The following is a 20,003-nucleotide window of genomic DNA, read 5'->3' as shown; positions in this document are numbered from 1 at the left end:
AACCACAGCCAGACGAGAACCTACACTCTTAAAAATATAAATCAGTATCCTCACCACTCAACCACAGCCAGACGAGAACCTCCACTCTTCTGAAATATAAATCAGTGTCCTCACCATTCAACCACAGCCAGACTTGAACTTGCACTCTTAAAAATATATGATTCAGTGTCCTCACCACTCAACCACAGCCAGACTTGAACCTACACTCTTAAAAATATAAATCAGTGTCCTCACCACTCAACTACACCCAGACGAGAACCTACACTCTTAAAAATATAAATCAGTGTCCTCACCACTCAACCACAGCCAGACGAGAACCTACACTCTTCTGAAATATAAATCAGTGTCCTCACCACTCACCCACAGCCAGACTTTAACCTACACTCTTCTGAAATATAAATCAGTGTCCTGACCACTCACCCACAGCCAGACTTTAACCTACACTCTTCTGAAATATAAATCAGTGTCCTCACCACTCACCCACAGCCAGACTTTAACGTACACTCTTAAAAATATAAATCAGTGTCCTCACCACTCAACCACAGCCAGACTTTAACCTGCACTCTTAAAATTACATAAATCAGTGTCCTCACCACTCACCCACAGCCAGACTTGAACCTACACTCTTAAAAATATATGATTCAGTGTCCTCACCACTCACCCACAGCCAGACGAGAACCTACACTCTTAAAAATATAAATCAGTGTCCTCACCACTCAACCACAGCCAGACTTGAACCTACACTCTTAAAAAATATATATCAGTGTCCTCACCACTCACCCACAGCCAGACTTTAACCTACACTCTTAAAAATATAAATCAGTGTCCTCACCACTCAACCACAGCCAGACGAGAACCTACACTCTTAAAAATATAAATCAGTATCCTCACCACTCAACCACAGCCAGACGAGAACCTCCACTCTTCTGAAATATAAATCAGTGTCCTCAACACTCAACCACAGCCAGACTTGAACCTACACTCTTAAAAATATAAATCAGTGTCCTCACCACTCAACTACACCCAGACGAGAACCTACACTCTTAAAAATATAAATCAGTGTCCTCACCACTCAACCACAGCCAGACGAGAACCTACACTCTTCTGAAATATAAATCAGTGTCCTCACCACTCACCCACAGCCAGACTTTAACCTACACTCTTCTGAAATATAAATCAGTGTCCTCACCACTCACCCACAGCCAGACTTTAACCTACACTCTTCTGAAATATAAATTAGTGTCCTCACCACTCACCCACAGCCGGACTTTAACCTACACTCTTAAAATATATATATCAGTGTCCTCCCCACTCACCCACAGCCAGACTTTAACCTACACTCTTAAAAATATATATCAGTGTCCTCCCCACTCACCCACAGCCAGACTTTAACCTACACTCTTAAAAAATATATATCAGTGTCCTCACCACTCACCCACAGCCAGACTTTAACCTGCACTCTTCTGAAATATAAATTAGTGTCCTCCCCACTCAACCACAGCCAGACTTTAACCTGCACTCTTCTGAAATATAAATTAGTGTCCTCCCCACTCACCCACAGCCAGACTTTAACCTGCACTCTTCTGAAATATAAATCAGTGTCCTCCCCACTCACCCACAGCCAGACTTTAACCTACACTCTTAAAAAATATATATCAGTGTCCTCACCACTCACCCACTGCCAGACTTGAACCGACACTCTTCTGAAATATAAATCAGTGTCCTCACCATCGAACCACAACTGTAAACTGAATTTTACTGATATAATCTTCTGCAGTCATAGATTGTTTTGAGGGAATTTCTCTTTTGTTCTGATAACTTAGAGAAAATAGTATGTAAAAATAAAAAACAAGTCAGGAGACGACGATTCTTCACGAGCGAGCGGTATTCAATGACAATGCTCAATGAGAAATGTCATGAGGTTAGTTAGCTACACAATACCGAAAATTCGGTTCGATTCCGACAACTTTGAAAATTTGACCTTTGTGACCTTCAAAGGTCAAAGGTCGAAGATTCTGAAATTTGTTGGAAAACTTGAATTTCATGATGTATGTGATAACATAAGATCATGTACGACATTTCTCCCTATCAGGAAGCGAACAATGTAATAAAACCATCAAAAATCAACTTTTCAAAATTTCGTGACCTTGTGACCTTGACCTTGGGGCGAAAATGAAAAATCGAGCTCCGTGGGGCTAGACACATGACATTGGCCTAACCAAATACCGAAACCCCTTTCAGATTCCACCAACTCCCTTGGAGAAGATGTAGCTTGAACTCGATTACCCCCTAAAATGACATCTTTTTCGGGCGTCGCTCCGCCCAAAATGGGCGCAATACGCCCACTCTAGGCAGGACACAGCTAGATCGTGATATCAACCTCCCACCCAGGTTTCATCAAGATCGGATGATATCATCGGGTAGTTATGCTGCGGACAGGTAGACAGACAGACAGACACACACCCATGACGAATATAGTGGTCACTCTGTTTGATAACTCGTGAACCAATAAATGTTTGTAAGATTTGGTTACAGTGCCACTTTCAAGTTTGTTGAGTTAAATGGCCTAAGGTTTGCTTGTGGTGCTATGTGATTCTTCCTGGAAGATACTTCATATGAAGCTCTATTTCCTTTTCCCTTCCCAGTTTCATGATGCCCCTTCTGAGTTCAATGAGGTTCTGCGAATTCTCAATATTATCTTCACCATCCTCTTCTCAATCGAATGTGTTTTTAAGATGGTTGCCTTTGGCCCTCTGGTAGGATTTGCTTCAAACCAATTACGAAAATTATATTCAATGAATGAGGTATGTTGGAATTAACAAAAGATCATATCACCAAAAAGTTAATGAGAGTATATTTACCTTTGTGTGAAATGATGTTGAGTTGAAAAAACTGAAAATGAAAAATAAAGAAAACTGAAATGTATGAAATGGACAATCCTCAATGTCAGCTTACAGTGAGTTGTTTACAGTCATAATAAACCGTAGGAGCATCTTTTTGTCTTGCATGTGCTTACAGCTTAAAGTATTGTTACGTTTGTGGGGGGTAGGCAACGATTACCTTAGTCCAGGTAGAATTGTATAGGTAGTGTACTCTGACTGTCATGAAGAAGAAGAACCTCATGTATCATAAGTAGGATATTCGTTTAGACCGGATGTCGTGTAAGGCGTATAAGTGTCCCCATGAGAGGGGTTAATTAGTTAGGGATTAATGGTAAATCCCCTGTATGTAATGGCCTCTGTTATTTTTCCTTTGTTCTTTATGACACCAGCAGCACACACACATGGCAGGATATCACGCATTTATAACACGAAATAAAACCAACTGGAAACAGGACATTGAGCACTACTGCTGACACCACCGACATGGTGATCACAAAGGCCGGCAAGTGGCGTAAGTCTACGCCCCGAAGAGCAGTGATTGGTCTGGAATTGGTTCGAGCAAGGACTGCTAAGATGGGACTGGCTGAAAGGAGCAGGCAAGGGCGGCGTCAGATGATGTCAGAGCCTTGAGTACAAAGGAGTTGGAGGGCCGACATTTTCTCTCTCTCATTTTCTGGGTTTGGTGGCGAATGGTCGTGTTCCTGACATTTTGGCTCTTTTGGTTCAATCACTCTCTCCGGGCTGGCCTCCATAGCGAACTCTCTCTTTTTGGTCAGATAGGCTCTCAGCATCCGGATTTCATAAAGAATGGTCACACATACGATGCCTCTTGAGCTGGACCTGGAGTTGTTGGTGGAAGGCGGATGCATTTGCGTGCTCTGTTTGCGCGGAGTTACGATTGAAGGCACGGCCGCATTTTCTTTTCCTTGGCACGTCAGTGCTGGTGAATGAGAATGACGGGGACGAGTGGAACGGGTGAGGCCTGCTGACTTCGCACTTGGCGGCTAGAGGAGGCCTGTGACGATCCGGGACGATTCCTGACGAGGTTCAAGAGCCGCTCGAAGCTAAGTACAAACTAACACATATTTATTTTCCAGTTATATTTCCCCTTGTGTTGTATTTGAGACTATAAGGGGGCGCTCCATTTAGGAATCTCATTTTATCGTGCATTATTTGGTTACCGGCATTTGTTCAATAAAGCCGGTATTTTTGTACATTGAATTCTGTGTCGGCTTAGAATTAATTATCGCATGTTCGAAGACGTCCGGCAGTGGACCCGTGCAGGTAAGCGCTCCCGGCCCTTCCCCCACTCCCCCCCCCCCCTGCCCCTGACCCCACGCGCGCGTATATAAAGAAGGTCTGCCATTGACTGAACGCCTCGGAGTTAAAGCTCGTTTGGTCATCTGTTGCCCTGAGGTGTTCCCTACAGGGCAGACACATGACAATATGCTTGATCCCGGGGTTTTTCGGTGCTGGTGCAACCTGAACTGGAAGTGACGAGCAGGGGTTTCGTTTGTCACGTCGGTAAATAAAAGGATTGACCTGGATTCCGAACGACGCAGACGTCTTTTCCTTCCATGCTAAAAAAACGACCATGTAGTTTATATTACTGATCCGCGCGGTATACAACATGGCGTTTTACACAAAAGCTGAGTGCCCATAGGTGAGCTGGCTTATCCCCTACTGGTTGCAGTAGCTTTAAATAATCAGTAACTTGATACAAATTCCACATCCTCAATGATACTTGGCAGGACGCCGATGACAGTATTGGTACGCTTTGGCATACACGTCCCCATGATGAAATTGCATCTCAACGCAAAACCAGAACAACGACAAATATGTATATCTATATACAGTCATGTGAAAAAGTAAGTACGCCCCATGTAAAGTTTTGAATTTTTCAACATATTTCAACATACAGCTATTTGATCTTCATTTCAACAATATTGATAGATAATGGTGATATAATATAACAAATATCATGAAACATTTAGATTTTGGAGTCCATTGTATAAATTAAATAAACATAAATGCAAATTTTGCATGTGGAAAAAGTAAGTACACCCTTGGCTCTAATAGGTGGTATTGCCCCCTTTGGCAGAAACAACCTCAAGTAGGCGTTTCTTATAACTGTCTACCAGTCTCTGACATCGACTGGGAGAAAATTTTTCCCCACTCCTCCATGCAGAATTATTTCAGCTGTGCGATGTTTGAGGGGTTTCTTGCATGCACAGCTCGTTTCATATCCCCCCACAACATCTCGATGGGATTTAGATCAGGGCTTTGACTTGGCCATTCCAGAACCATCCATTTCTTTCTTTTCAGCCATTCCTTGGTGGATCTACTGGCATGTTTAGTGTCATTGTCATGTTGCAAGGTCCACCTTCTGTTGAGCTTCAACTTTCTGACAGGTGGCCTCACATTATCCTCAAGCACCCTCTGGTACAATGAATAATTCATAGTGGATTCTATGATGGTGAGCTGCCCAGGCCCTGATGCAGCAAAGCTGCCCCAAACCATAATATTTCCACCACCATGCTTTTCAGTTGGTATCAGGTTCTTGTGGTCAAATGCTGTCTTTGGTTTTCGCCAAACATGTCTTCTGATACTGTGGCCAAATAGCTCTACCTTTGACTCATCTGTCCAGAGCACATTGTTCCAGAAGTGCTGGTCTTTGCCGAGGTGTTCATTGGCACACTTTAGGCTTGCCCTGATGTTCTTTCTGGACAGCAAAGGTTTCCCACATAGATCAAATTTGTGCAGCCTCTTTCTCATGGTAGACTCGTGCACTTTGACATGAACAGTGGCAAGAGCTACCTGTAGGTCCCATGACGACATTCTGGGGTTCTCAGAGACTTCTTTCAGCATCTTGCGGTCTGCTCTCGGGCTGAACTTGCTGGGGCGGCCTGGCCTAAACAAGTTGGCAGTTGTGTGGAGTCGTCTCCACTTGTACATGATCTTCCGGACAGTCGAATGATTGATTTCAAATTGTTTGGAGATCTTTCTAAATCCCTTCCCAGACTCGAAGGCATCTATAACCTTCTTTCTGAAGGCCTCAGGGAGCTATTTTGATCCAGGCATGGTGACGCCGCACACTTCAACAACAAAGAGCAAACCAAACTAAATGTCTGAGGTTTAAATAAGACAGGTTCCTCCAAGATCCTCTCTAACGATGTTCTAATCATTTGCACCTGAGCTGGTGCACCTCATTCTAATTTTAGGTATTTGAAGTAGTGATAAATGTAGGGGTGTACTTACTTTTTCCACATGCGAAATTTGCATTGATGCTTATTTAAATTATACAATGGACTACAAAATGTAAATGTTTCATGATATTTGTTATATTATATCACCTTTATCTATCAATATTGTTGAAATGAAGATCAAATAGTTGTATGTTGAAATATGTTGAAAAAGTGAAAACTTTACATGGGGTGTACTTACCTTTTCACGTGACTGCGTGTGTGTATATCTATATATATATCTATATATATACTGTATATACATATATATATATATATATATATATATATATATATATATATATATATATATATCTATATTATAATAGCCGTAGATGATTCTGTCTGTCTGTCTGTCTATCTGTTGGGTGTCTGTCCGGGGTGTGGCTTACTCGGTTTGCAGAGTAGCTCCACCCATAGCTCCACCCATTCTGGGAGTGGCTATAAACAAATATCCACCATTTTATTAACTCGCATAGCTTTGAGTCCTGTTTTGTAGGCCCGTGGTGTCTTGCTCTCCCCCAGTTTTATTTCAAATCAAATTCGATAAATCATTTCATTTTTCACAGTCGCTAACATAGTTTTAGACTCGGTTGAAAAAAAACGGGAAGAAAATCCGATGAAAGTTGCCGTTTATAGAACGAAATGAATTCTCAAAGGCCTGTAACTTCAAGGCCATTGAATCTCTCTCACGCCTTTATCTCCAATCTAACTCACCATATGATTTCATTTTTATCGATGGTTTTACTTTTAGACTCGGTGTCAGCAATAATTGAGAACAATCCACACACGCGGGAAAATGCAGAGATATATTTTTTAAAATCGCGTCATGGTGTATCATACACCGCCCAACATGACACCGCCGGCAATGTGTCGATATATATTAAAAATTCGCTTTTGCTTTTCCGTTATGATATATTACTATTTCGTTTGATGATAGTCGTCACAAAAACGTCAACAATGATGCCGACATATATTTCTTCGTTTTTATTTCATTCAACATATTAGCCGGAAGTAAAATATGTTTCAGGAAATTACCGAGAGATATTTCTTCGTTTTTTTTATTAGTTATGTGCGCATACACTTTAAATAGGTTTATTTGAAATCTTTAATTTTCCACAAACATTCCACACACGCGGGAAAATGCAGAGATATATTTTTTAAAATCGCGTCATGGTGTATCATACACCGCCCAACATGACACCGACGGCAATGTGTCGATATCTATTTTAAATTCGATATATCATTTCATTTTTCACAGTCGCTAACATAGTTTTAGACTCGGTTGAAAAAAAACGAGAAGAAAATCCGATGAAAGTTGCCGTTTATAGAACGAAATGAATTCTCAAATGCCTGTAACTTCAAGGCCATTGAGTCTCTCTCACGCCTTTATCTCCAATCTAACTCACCATATGATTTCATTTTTATCGATGGTTTTAGAGTCGGTGTCAGCAATAATTGAGAACATTCCACACACGCGGGAAAATGCAGATATATTTTTTAAAATCGCGTCATGGTGTATCATACACCGCCTAACATGACACCGACGGCAACGTGTCGATACATATTAAAAATTCGATATATCATTTCATTTTTCACAGTCGCTAACATAGTTTTCGACTCGGTTGAAAAAAAACGGGAAGGAAATCCAATGAAAGTTGCCGTTTATAGAACGAAATGAATTCTCAAACGCCTGTAACTTCAACTTCAAGGCCATTGAGTCTCTCTCACGCCTTTATCTCCAATCTAACTCACCATATGATTTCATTTTTATCGATGGTTTTGGACTCGGTGTCAGCAATAATTGAGAACATTCCACACACGCGGGAAAATGCAGAGATATATTTTTAAAAATCGCGTCATGGTGTATCATATACCGCCCAACATGACACCGACGGCAACGTGTCGATATATATTAAAAATTCGCTTTTGCTTTTCCGTTAAGATATATTACTTTTTCGTTTGATGACAGTCGTCACAAAAACGTCAACAATGATGCCGACATATATTTCTTCGTTTTTATTTAATTCAACATTATTAGCCGGAAGTAAAATATGTTTCAGGAAATTACCGAGAGATATTTCTTCGTTTTTTAAAATTAGTTATGTGCGAATACACTTTAAATAGGTTTATTTGAAATCTTTAATTTTCCACAATATAATTTACTTGCCATTTATCATTTGATGATTACGAGACAAATTCCTCTTGAGGATCGTGACAATTCATGCGCTGCGTGGAAACTTCTATTTCCAAAATGAATGAGACGATCGATGAAGAACGCAGACTTGAACAGGATGCAGCAAGAAAACGAATGAGACGGGCGAACGAGTCCATCGACGAACGTCAATGCAAACTTGCGGGGTCACCCGTGGGAATCCCACGGGCATGGATGTGTGTGACATTTCGACATATTGAGTTAGATGCTGCACATTCATTTTTACAAAATGGTTACTGGCAAGTCATCAGATCCAGAAATGGTGTAAAAACCACCGTTTAGAGGCCATTTTTCCCCGCAGAGCGGGGGTTGGCCTTTTCGGGGACCGTGGTAGTTGTTGTTTTTTTGTCCCCTTTTTGAAGCAATGTTTTACGGCCGGATGCCCTTCCTGACGCCAACCCTTTTTGCCGCCTTCAACGACAAACAGGGAATTACCAGTGAACTGGTACTCAATTAGCCGACCTCGGAAGGATGACAGGCTGAGTCAACCCCCCTGGCATTAATTCGGCGATCGACCGAGATTCGAACCCAGGATCCTAAGCCGGCACCCTAGCCGCTAGCCCAACACCAGAAATGGTGTCATGAACACAATTTATTTACGCACAAGCACAAAAGCAAGACGGGCCGATTTCCGATTCCGACGGGCCGACGGGCGAGACGGGCCGATTTCCGATTCCGACGGGCCGATTTGGAGCAAGAAAAAGAACGAGACGGGAGAAAAAGGAGAGAAACGAGACGGGGAAAGCCGATTGGAGAGGCGAGTGAGGCGCGATTGGAGAGGAGTGTGAGGCGCGATTGGAGAGGAGTGTGAGACGTGATTGGAGAGGAGTGTGAGGCACGATTGGAGAGGAGTGATTGGAGGGGAGTGTGAGGCACGATTGTAGAGGAGTGTGAGGCACGATTGGAGAGGAGTGTGAGGCGCGATTGGAGAGGAGTGTGAGGCGCGATTGGAGAGGAGTGTGAGGCGCGATTGGAGAGGCGTGTGAAGGATTGGAGAGGAGAGGAGTGTGAGGGATTGGAGAGGTGAGGGATTGGAAAGGAGAGGGATGTGAGGGTTTGGAGAGGAGAGGAGTGCTAGGTGGAGAGAGGAGAGTGTCAGGTGGAGACAGGAGAGTGTCAGGTGGAGACAGGAGAGTGTCAGGTGGAGAGGAGTGAGGGGTCACATATTATGTGAAATAACTAAATTCACACCATTTCTGGATCTGATGACTTGCCAGTAACCATTTTGTAAAAATGAATGTGCAGCATATAACTCAATATGTCGAAATGTCACACACATCCATGCCCGTGGGATTCCCACGGGTGACCCCGCTAGTATATATTTATATATATATATATATATATATATATATATATACATATATATACATTTATATATGTATAGGCAATTCCACGGTTACTCACATTACATATACATATATACAGACTTGGCATTTAATATGGAATATGGAATATTTTTTTTGTGGGGGTGAACTTACTTTTCAAGATGACTTAGAACCAAAAGTTCATTGGAATTATGTTGAAATTGTTCTAGATTTTGTTAATGTGACGTTTAAAACGTTCGTTTATGTGACGTTTAATGTGACGTTTAAAACACCTCAGGGCATTCACCAAGTCTCGCGAGATCACGGCGAGGTCACGTCTTTTCGAAGCTGCTCCATGCGCTCACGCTTTCGAAGCTAAGTGATATTTCTCAATCGTGTTTTTGTCGAGACTGTATCTAACTTTCGGTGTATGTACCTATAGCGTATCTTTTGGAAAATTTTCGGTGCTAATTTTTCGTACATGTATACACAATCGTCGGTTAATGGTATCGAGTATTCTGCGGCCTAGTACTCGTAGGCTTGGACTACCGTACCGTCTCCGACCTTGTGGTTTGTTTTTCTCTCAGCGATTCGTCGAATGCGCTGAAATTATTTTCGTTCTCTGTTTCGTACCAGTCGTTCACCCCGTACCTCCTTGTTTAATATCTGTACTCACAAAAAAAAAAAAACAAAAAAAAAAAACCCCCAAAAAAACTATTTCCTTCCCAGGTCTTATTCGTTTCTTTGTTCTTTTTGTTCGTTCGTTCTTCGTTCGCGATCACGCGGTTAGAAATGTATAATCTCTCCCCTGAACAACTATTTTCTCTCATATATTATAACACCCTTTTCTTCTTTTCCTACAAAAGGATGCTTTCGTCTTGCTCACCAAATCTATTCATTCCAAAAAATATATATAATACCATCTCTTACAGTTCCTCCTTTCTACATTCCCTAAACTATCCAGAACTCCATCCCTCCTCCAGTGTCCTCAAACGTATTTTTGACTCGAAGGTCTCAAACTCATTTTGCAAAAAATGTTCGTTTCCCATGAATCGTACACTTTTCAAAATCCAATCTCACCCCTCCCCTCCAAATCCTCCCCATCACCCATCCCTTTCAAATCTCCCCCCTTGCCCCTTCCCTCCCCTCCCTCCTAAACTCCCCCCACACCCCTCCCCTCCGAGACTCTCCCTCGCTCCTCCCCTCCTAGACTCCCCTCTCACCCCTCCTCCTCAAAGCATCCTCCCTGCTTCTTCCTCCTTCCAACTTTCACCTTCAGCTCCCCAAACCTTCTGCCTTGCTCTTCCCCCTCCTCAAATAACACCTCACTGTGCCTCACCCAATCTCCATCAAACCTTTTGTCCGCCCCATTCTTCCCTTTCTCCAAGCTATTCTGAAATCTCTGACACACCTTCAACAGCTCTCCCTACCTCTTCCTCCTCTTCCACATCTTACCCTACCCCTCCCCCCCCCCCCCTGTTCTGGACCCGATGCTCCCCCTTCCTCTTCATTAACGGTATGGACCTCAAACATCCGGGGCCTTCGCTCAAACTTGACTGACCTCTCCATACAGGTTGCTTCTGACAAACCAGATGTGATCTGCTTAACAGAAACTTTCCTCCTTCATGATGTCTCTGATGCCTTGGTATCTCTCCCAGGTTACTCCCTCCTCCGGTATGATAGACCTGAGCCTCGTCCTGGAGGTGGGGTTGCTATCTTTATAAAAAACTCTCTTCCTCACTCGCCCTCCACTGCCCTCTCTCCACCTCACCCCCAGGAATACCTTTGGCTACGGCTTCCCCTTCGCTCCCACCTTTTGTTCATATGTGTGTTGTACCGTCCACCAATCAGCGATGACTCCATCTACATCTCACTGTCTGATAATATGGACCAACTTCTATCTACCCATCCCAACTCTCTCTTCCTCATATGTGGTGATTTCAATTGTCACCATGCCAGTTGGCTGGGTGTGGGTACCTCTCTCACCAGCCATGGCTCTTCAGCAAAGGAATTCTGCGACTCACTGGGACTGACACAATCTGTCAATTTCCCGACCCGGATCTCAGTCAACGGAGCATCTTCTCTTCTGGATTTGGTTATGACAAACTTCCCTGAAAATGTCTGCTGCTCTTCTTCTGCTCCAATCGGCTCATCTGATCATGTGCTTGTCAAAGTGGACATCTCTCTGACCATTCTCAGAGAGCCTCCTCAGCGTCGACGAGTCTGGCATTTCACTCAGGCCAACTGGCACGGTCTTCAAGCAGCCATCAATCATCTGGACTGGTCTCCCATCTCTACCGCCTCTGACATCAACTCATCCTGGGAATTCTTTCAAAGTAAATTGCTCTCTCTCATGCACAGATTTACACCATCTCGTCTTCAGTTGTCATACCCTTCCTCCCGTCCATGGTACACGGAATCTTGTGGTGAGGCTGTTGCCCTGAAACAACTTGCTTTCGTCTCCTGGAAAGCAAATCCAACGGAAGGAAATCTCATTTCCTTTCACAAAGCCAGAAACAAGTGTGTGTCCACCCTCAGGAGAGCCAGGAAACAATATCTCACCATTCTCAAGACCGAACTCTCTTATCTGTCTCCCTCTTCCAAATCTTGGTGGCGTCTGGTCAAATCTGTTTCTGGTGTTTGTTCCCCCTCCATCCCCTCCCTCACCTCAAACGGCTTAACGGCTGACTCCGCACGTGAAAAAGCTGAATGCCTCAACTCTGTGTTTGCCTCTAAATCTTGTGTCCCAAACCCATCCCTCTCTGTACCCACCGTACCCAGTCGTACCCAGCTGCTCCTGGACTCTGTGTCCTTTCCTCCTGACAAGGTGGAAAAGTTTCTGGCAACCCTCGACTCTGATTCTGCAACTGGTCCTGACGGCATCAGCCCACGGGTCCTAAAATCATGTTCTTCTGCACTTTCACTCCCTCTTTCTGTTCTCTTCACTCTCTCTTTTGCTCAAGGTCATCTGCCATCTGCTTGGAAATCAGCCAACATCACCGCTTTGCACAAAAAAGGTGCAAAAACAGATCCCAGCAACTACAGACCAATCAGCCTTCTCCCAATTATCAGCAAAGTCATGGAATCCATCATTGCTTCAGATATTAAATCTTTCCTCTTCTCCAATGGCTTGATCTCTGATCATCAATTTGGTTTCAGACCTGGTCACTCTACTCTGGACATGCTGCTTCTGCTTTCTCAACAATGGATGGAGGTCCTCAACGCCAAACAGGAAATTAGAGCTGTCTCCCTTGACATTTCACGTGCCTTCGATACGGTCTGGCACCCTGCTCTGCTCTCCAAACTCTCCTCCTTTGGTATCCATGGAAATCTCCACGCATGGCTGGCGGACTTCCTCTCTGGTCGTAGTCAACGTGTGGCCCTGAATGGGTTTCTCTCATCTCCTCTTCCTGTTCAGGCTGGAGTTCCCCAAGGTAGTGTTCTGGGCCCTGTGCTTTTTCTGGTCTTCATCAATGATCTCTCTGACTCTCTTGAAAATCCTCTCTATCTCTTTGCTGACGACTCTACTCCCTGTCGCTCCATTCCTCATCCCTCAGATCGGCAGTCTGCAGCCTCCTCACTCTCTGCAGACCTGGACAAAATCACAGACTGGTCAAACAAGTGGAACATGTCTTTCAATCCTGACAAATCTCACACTCTTACAATGTCTCTCCGAAAGGACCGACTGGACAACCCTCCCATCTACTTTCTCAACAATCCTCTCCAAGAAGTTCTGTCGCTCAAGCTTTTGGGTCTCACTATCTGCCATGATCTTTCTTGGGAAAACCACATTTCCAAGCTGGCCTCCAAAGCCAGTCGCCGACTGGGCATCCTCCGTCGTGCGAAGTCCTTCCTTGGCACACCTGAGCTCCTCACCACATACAAGGCTTTCATCCGCAGCTCAATGGAATACTGTTCCCCCCTCTGGGCTGGTGCTCCTGCCTCACACCTTGCTCGGCTTCACGCTGTTGAGGCCAAAGCTTTCAGAATCATTGGAATCTCCTGCGGTGTAGTCAACGCCGAGGGCCTTTCACTCACTCACCGCAGGCAGGTTGGTGGTCTTTCTGTCTTCTACCGACTCCTCTCCGGCCTTGCTCCCCCAGCTCTCTCTGTGCTCTGTCCCCCCAATATTCCTTCAGGTCGCACAAGATCTGCCTGCAACCCTCTTCTGGTTAAACTGCCAAAGTCTAGGCTCTCTGCTCACCTTCACTCTTTCATTCCCCTTTTCTCCCGCCTCTGGAACAAACTCCCCCACTCCCTTCAATCCCACTCCTCCCTCCAGGTCTTTAAAACAGCTGTTCACCACCATCTCTTATCTTCCCCCATCGAAAACCTTGATCTTTTCTACCCCCGGTAATTCACCCCAGAGTCCTTGCAGTGTTCATATGTTTTAATCCTCTCCCACCTCCCCCCAAGTCCTCCCGATTTCCCTGCTCTCAAATGTTGTGTTTGTGTCCTTCCCCCCTCTCTTTTGTGTCCTTCCCCCTCTCTCCCCATCTTGTCTACCGCTCCCCTTGTTTTTTGTGTTTTGTGTGTCGGTTTGTCTTTTTGTGTGATTAATGTTAGCTCTTTCACGAGCCTCGATCTTGTATACAAAAAAAAGAAGAAAAAAAAAAAGAAACAAAAACCACATTTGACATTTCGAAGCAAATAAATTGATCCTCGAAAGTGATGTAAACTGATATCGAACTCAATTCACGGACAGTACTGTGATAAACTTATGTACGTCTTCCAGAAGTATCTCTTTATTTTGCACATTAGCCAAACATTTTTTCAACAAAAACAAAAGCTAAATTATGACTGGGTTTACGGACAGTAAAATTACAGTTCAGTACTTCGTGTAACCCCCACGAGCATTCAGGAGAGCACGTACACGTTGAGACATGCTGTTCACGAGATTTGCCAAGGTTTGGACAGGAATCGCTTGCCATGCAGTGACAATAGTCTGCTGCAATTCACGCACAGAGGTCAGCTGCTGGTCCAAGTTGTCGATTTGATGCGTTAATTCTGCCCACAAGTTCTCTATCGGATTCATATCCGGGGACATGGCAGGCCACGCCATATGCTCTACACCACGTTCAGCAAGAAAGTGTTGGATCATGCGAGCACGATGAGGCCGTGCATTGTCATCTTGGAAGACAAAGTTTCCTCGAAAGGCTGCACGAGCAAATGGAAGCAATGTTTCTTCCAGAATGACCCTGTACTTGAACTGGTTCAGGTTTCCATTCAGAACAACCAGGTCAGTTTTGCCCCCTGCATGAAAAGCAGCCCAAACGGTCAACCCACCACCTCCAGCTTGAACTCTTGGCACTATACAATCTTCGTTGTGGGCTTCATGCACTTGTCTGCGCATTCGGACGCGGCCATCTTGACGATAGACCAGAAATCTAGACTCGGCACTGAAGGTCACGTGATTCCAGTGTCCTGGCTGCCATTGACGGTGCTCTCTGGCCCACTGCAATCGGCGCTGGCTGTGTTGTCTGGTCAGGCGTGGCTTTCTCAGGGGGACGCCTGGCACGATAGCCTGCTTGAACCAGTCGTTGGTTGACTAGCCTTCTGGATACAGGCACATTTGTCAGTTGATGCCACTCAGCCCTACGCCGATTAGCTGACTTGGTACGGCCATTGCAGACTAACCGGTGCAGCTGGCGATCATCTCTCCTTGTGGTTCTGCGTGGACGTCCTGGCCTCGGTATTGGAGTAGGGACACCCTTCTGAGCATTTCGTTTCAGGATCTTTGACACCTGACCTTGAGTGATGCCATACTGCCGAGCAATAGCACGCTGTTTCATGCCAGAATTTCGTAAAGCCACCACTCCATGACAAACAGCATTGTCAAGTTGACGGACCATCTCCAGAGGAAGCGGCAATAACTTTTGTAGATGTGCAGCAGTTGTTTTCCACTAAGACAGAACGCAACAACCCTTGTATACCCAATTGTGAAGCCAATCGTCAAATGTACCTGTCCTTACATTTTGTCACGCCACCTGTGATATAATCCTGTTATTGACTTCTTGCTGCGAAAGACATTCAGTGACATGGTTCTTTCAACAAAGACATCACGGCAGGGTAAAAAAAACTCACCAGATTGATATACTGAGTTCAGAAAGTAAACCCGTCAAGAAAAAAAATAAATTCCATATTAAATGCCAAGTCTGTAGATGCATTAATGTAATGTATTGTAATGTGAGTAACCGTGGAATTGCCTATATATATATATATATATATATATATATATATATATATACTAGCGGGGTCACCCGTGGGAATCCCACGGGCATGGATGTGTGTGACATTTCGACATATTGAGTTATATGCTGCACATTCATTTTTACAAAATGGTTACTGGCAAGTCATCAGATCCAGAAATGGTGTGAATTTAGTTATTTCACATAATATGTGACCCCTCACTCCTCTCCACCTGACACTCTCCTGTCTCCACCTGACACTCTCCTGTCTCCACCTGACACTCTCCTCTCTCCACCTAGCACTCCTCTCCTCTCCAAACCCTCACATCCCTCTCCTTTCCAATCCCTCACCTCTCCAATCCCTCACACTCCTCTCCTCTCCAATCCTTCACACGCCTCTCCAATCGCGCCTCACACTCCTCTCCAATCGCGCCTCACACTCCTCTCCAATCGCGCCTCACACTCCTCTCCAATCGTGCCTCACACTCCTCTCCAATCGTGCCTCACACTCCCCTCCAATCACTCCTCTCCAATCGTGCCTCACACTCCTCTCCAATCACGCCTCACACTCCTCTCCAATCGTGCCTCACACTCCTCTCCAATCGCGCCTCACACTCCTCTCCAATCGCGCCTCACTCGCCTCTCCAATCGGCTTTCCCCGTCTCGTTTCTCTCCTTTTTCTCCCGTCTCGTTCTTTTTCTTGCTCCAAATCGGCCCGTCGGAATCGGAAATCGGCCCGTCTCGCCCGTCGGCCCGTCGGAATCGGAAATCGGCCCGTCTTGCTTTTGTGCTTGTGCGTAAATAAATTGTGTTCATTCAACCATTTCTGGTGTTGGGCTAGCGGCTAGGGTGCCGGCTTAGGATCCTGGGTTCGAATCTCGGTCGATCGCCGAATTAATGCCAGGGGGGTTGACTCAGCCTGTCATCCTTCCGAGGTCGGCTAATTGAGTACCAGTTCACTGGTAATTCCCTGTTTGTCGTTGAAGGCGGCAAAAAGGGTTGGCGTCAGGAAGGGCATCCGGCCGTAAAACATTGCTTCAAAAAGGGGACAAAAAAACAACAACTACCACGGTCCCCGAAAAGGCCAACCCCCGCTTTGCGGGGAAAAATGGCCTCTAAACGGTGGTTTTTACACCATTTCTGGATCTGATGACTTGCCAGTAACCATTTTGTAAAAATGAATGTGCAGCATCTAACTCAATATGTCGAAATGTCACACACATCCATGCCCGTGGGATTCCCACGGGTGACCCCGCAAGTTTGCATTGACGTTCGTCGATGGACTCGTTCGCCCGTCTCATTCGTTTTCTTGCTGCATCCTGTTCAAGTCTGCGTTCTTCATCGATCGTCTCATTCATTTTGGAAATAGAAGTTTCCACGCAGCGCATGAATTGTCACGATCCTCAAGAGGAATTTGTCTCGTAATCATCAAATGATAAATGGCAAGTAAATTATATTGTGGAAAATTAAAGATTTCAAATAAACCTATTTAAAGTGTATTCGCACATAACTAATTTTAAAAAACGAAGAAATATCTCTCGGTAATTTCCTGAAACATATTTTACTTCCGGCTAATAATGTTGAATTAAATAAAAACGAAGAAATATATGTCGGCATCATTGTTGACGTTTTTGTGACGACTGTCATCAAACGAAAAAGTAATATATCTTAACAGAAAAGCAAAAGCGAATTTTTAATATATATCGACACGTTGCCGTCGGTGTCATGTTGGGCAGTGTATACACCATGACGCGATTTTTAAAAATATATCTCTGCATTTTCCCGCGTGTGTGGAATGTTCTCAATTATTGCTGACACCGAGTCCAAAACCATCGATAAAAATGAAATCATATGGTGAGTTAGATTGGAGATAAAGGCGTGAGAGAGACTCAATGGCCTTGAAGTTGAAGTTACAGGCGTTTGAGAATTCATTTCGTTCTATAAACGGCAACTTTCATTGGATTTCCTTCCCGTTTTTTTTCAACCGAGTCGAAAACTATGTTAGCGACTGTGAAAAATGAAATGATATATCGAATTTTTAATATGTATCGACACGTTGCCGTCGGTGTCATGTTAGGCGGTGTATGATACACCATGACGCGATTTTAAAAAATATATCTGCATTTTCCCGCGTGTGTGGAATGTTCTCAATTATTGCTGACACCGACTCTAAAACCATCGATAAAAATGAAATCATATGGTGAGTTAGATTGGAGATAAAGGCGTGAGAGAGACTCAATGGCCTTGAAGTTACAGGCATTTGAGAATTCATTTCGTTCTATAAACGGCAACTTTCATCGGATTTTCTTCTCGTTTTTTTTCAACCGAGTCTAAAACTATGTTAGCGACTGTGAAAAATGAAATGATATATCGAATTTAAAATAGATATCGACACATTGCCGTCGGTGTCATGTTGGGCGGTGTATGATACACCATGACGCGATTTTAAAAAATATATCTCTGCATTTTCCCGCGTGTGTGGAATGTTTGTGGAAAATTAAAGATTTCAAATAAACCTATTTAAAGTGTATGCGCACATAACTAATAAAAAAAACGAAGAAATATCTCTCGGTAATTTCCTGAAACATATTTTACTTCCGGCTAATATGTTGAATGAAATAAAAACGAAGAAATATATGTCGGCATCATTGTTGACGTTTTTGTGACGACTATCATCAAACGAAATAGTAATATATCATAACGGAAAAGCAAAAGCGAATTTTTAATATATATCGACACATTGCCGGCGGTGTCATGTTGGGCGGTGTATGATACACCATGACGCGATTTTAAAAAATATATCTCTGCATTTTCCCGCGTGTGTGGATTGTTCTCAATTATTGCTGACACCGAGTCTAAAAGTAAAACCATCGATAAAAATGAAATCATATGGTGAGTTAGATTGGAGATAAAGGCGTGAGAGAGATTCAATGGCCTTGAAGTTACAGGCCTTTGAGAATTCATTTCGTTCTATAAACGGCAACTTTCATCGGATTTTCTTCCCGTTTTTTTTCAACCGAGTCTAAAACTATGTTAGCGACTGTGAAAAATGAAATGATTTATCGAATTTGATTTGAAATAAAACTGGGGGAGAGCAAGACACCACGGGCCTACAAAACAGGACTCAAAGCTATGCGAGTTAATAAAATGGTGGATATTTGTTTATAGCCACTCCCAGAATGGGTGGAGCTATGGGTGGAGCTACTCTGCAAACCGAGTAAGCCACACCCCGGACAGACACCCAACAGATAGACAGACAGACAGACAGAATCATCTACGGCTATTATAATATAGATATATATATATATATATACATATATATATACAGTCTATGTATGTCGAAAGCAGCCCCAACCCCAGTATCCCTATTTGTTTGGTATTTACAACAAGTTACAACAAAAGCCTCAACATGAACAACTCAGAACATATCGAATTAATTGGAACATGTCAAATTAAAAAGTAATTACCCAATTGTGAATTGCTTCATCACAAACCGTCCAAATCGCCACCCACTCCTGCACTTCCTGTCAAAGATACTAGAGCAGAGCAAGATAAACCACTCGGCTGTAACCCCATACAAAAGTGTGAAGTATGCACCAGGGCGTTACTTCCGCCATTTTACTTTTTGGAAGCAACTTCTGCGCGTCGCTCCATGACAACGATGTCGCTGACGGTGCATTGAATGGTGAAAACGAGGGTTTTCTTTTCCTTTTTCGTGCAAAGGTCGGGAGGGAATATCAATTTAAAGCCACATTTTCTTAAACTAGTTTCCACAAATTATGGAATATCCCTTATTTTCTATTGTTTGGAATTTTCTACAAGTTATGGAATATCCCTTATTTTCCACTGTTTGGTATTTTCTACAAGCCATGGAATATCCCTTATTTTCTATTGTTTGGTATTTTCTGCAAGCTATGGAATATCCCCTATTTTCTATTGTTTGGTATTTTCTACAAGTTATGGAATATCCCTTATTTTCTATTGTTTGGTATTTTCTACAAGCTATGGAATATCCCCTATTTTCTATTGTTTGGTATTTTCTACAAGCCATGGAATATCCCTTATTTTCTATTGTTTGGTATTTTCTGCAAGCTATGGAATATCCCCTATTTTCTATTGTTTGGTATTTTCTACAAGTTATGGAATATCCCTTATTTTCTATTGTTTGGTAT

At 43.5% G+C, this 20,003-nt stretch overlaps 1 protein-coding gene across 1 annotated transcript in view; it reads left to right on the top strand.

The window, feature by feature from the left end:
* The window catches only part of LOC137439185 (putative voltage-dependent N-type calcium channel subunit alpha-1B), an 856,614-nt gene that overhangs the window by 570,903 nt on the left and 265,708 nt on the right, over window positions 1-20,003 (top strand). Inside the window, exon 32 of the mRNA XM_078766934.1 lies at window positions 2,646-2,756. Within this exon, the coding sequence (XP_078623060.1) occupies window positions 2,646-2,756 (111 nt within the window). The remainder of the gene's footprint in view (window positions 1-2,645; window positions 2,757-20,003) is intronic.

This window comes from Myxine glutinosa, chromosome 13 (assembly GCF_964187855.1).
Source record: "Myxine glutinosa chromosome 13, kmMyxGlut1.1, whole genome shotgun sequence".
NCBI lineage: Eukaryota > Metazoa > Chordata > Myxini > Myxiniformes > Myxinidae > Myxine > Myxine glutinosa.
The sequence above is the reverse complement of the archived record's forward strand: the minus strand, read 5'-3'. Positions and strand labels throughout refer to the sequence as shown.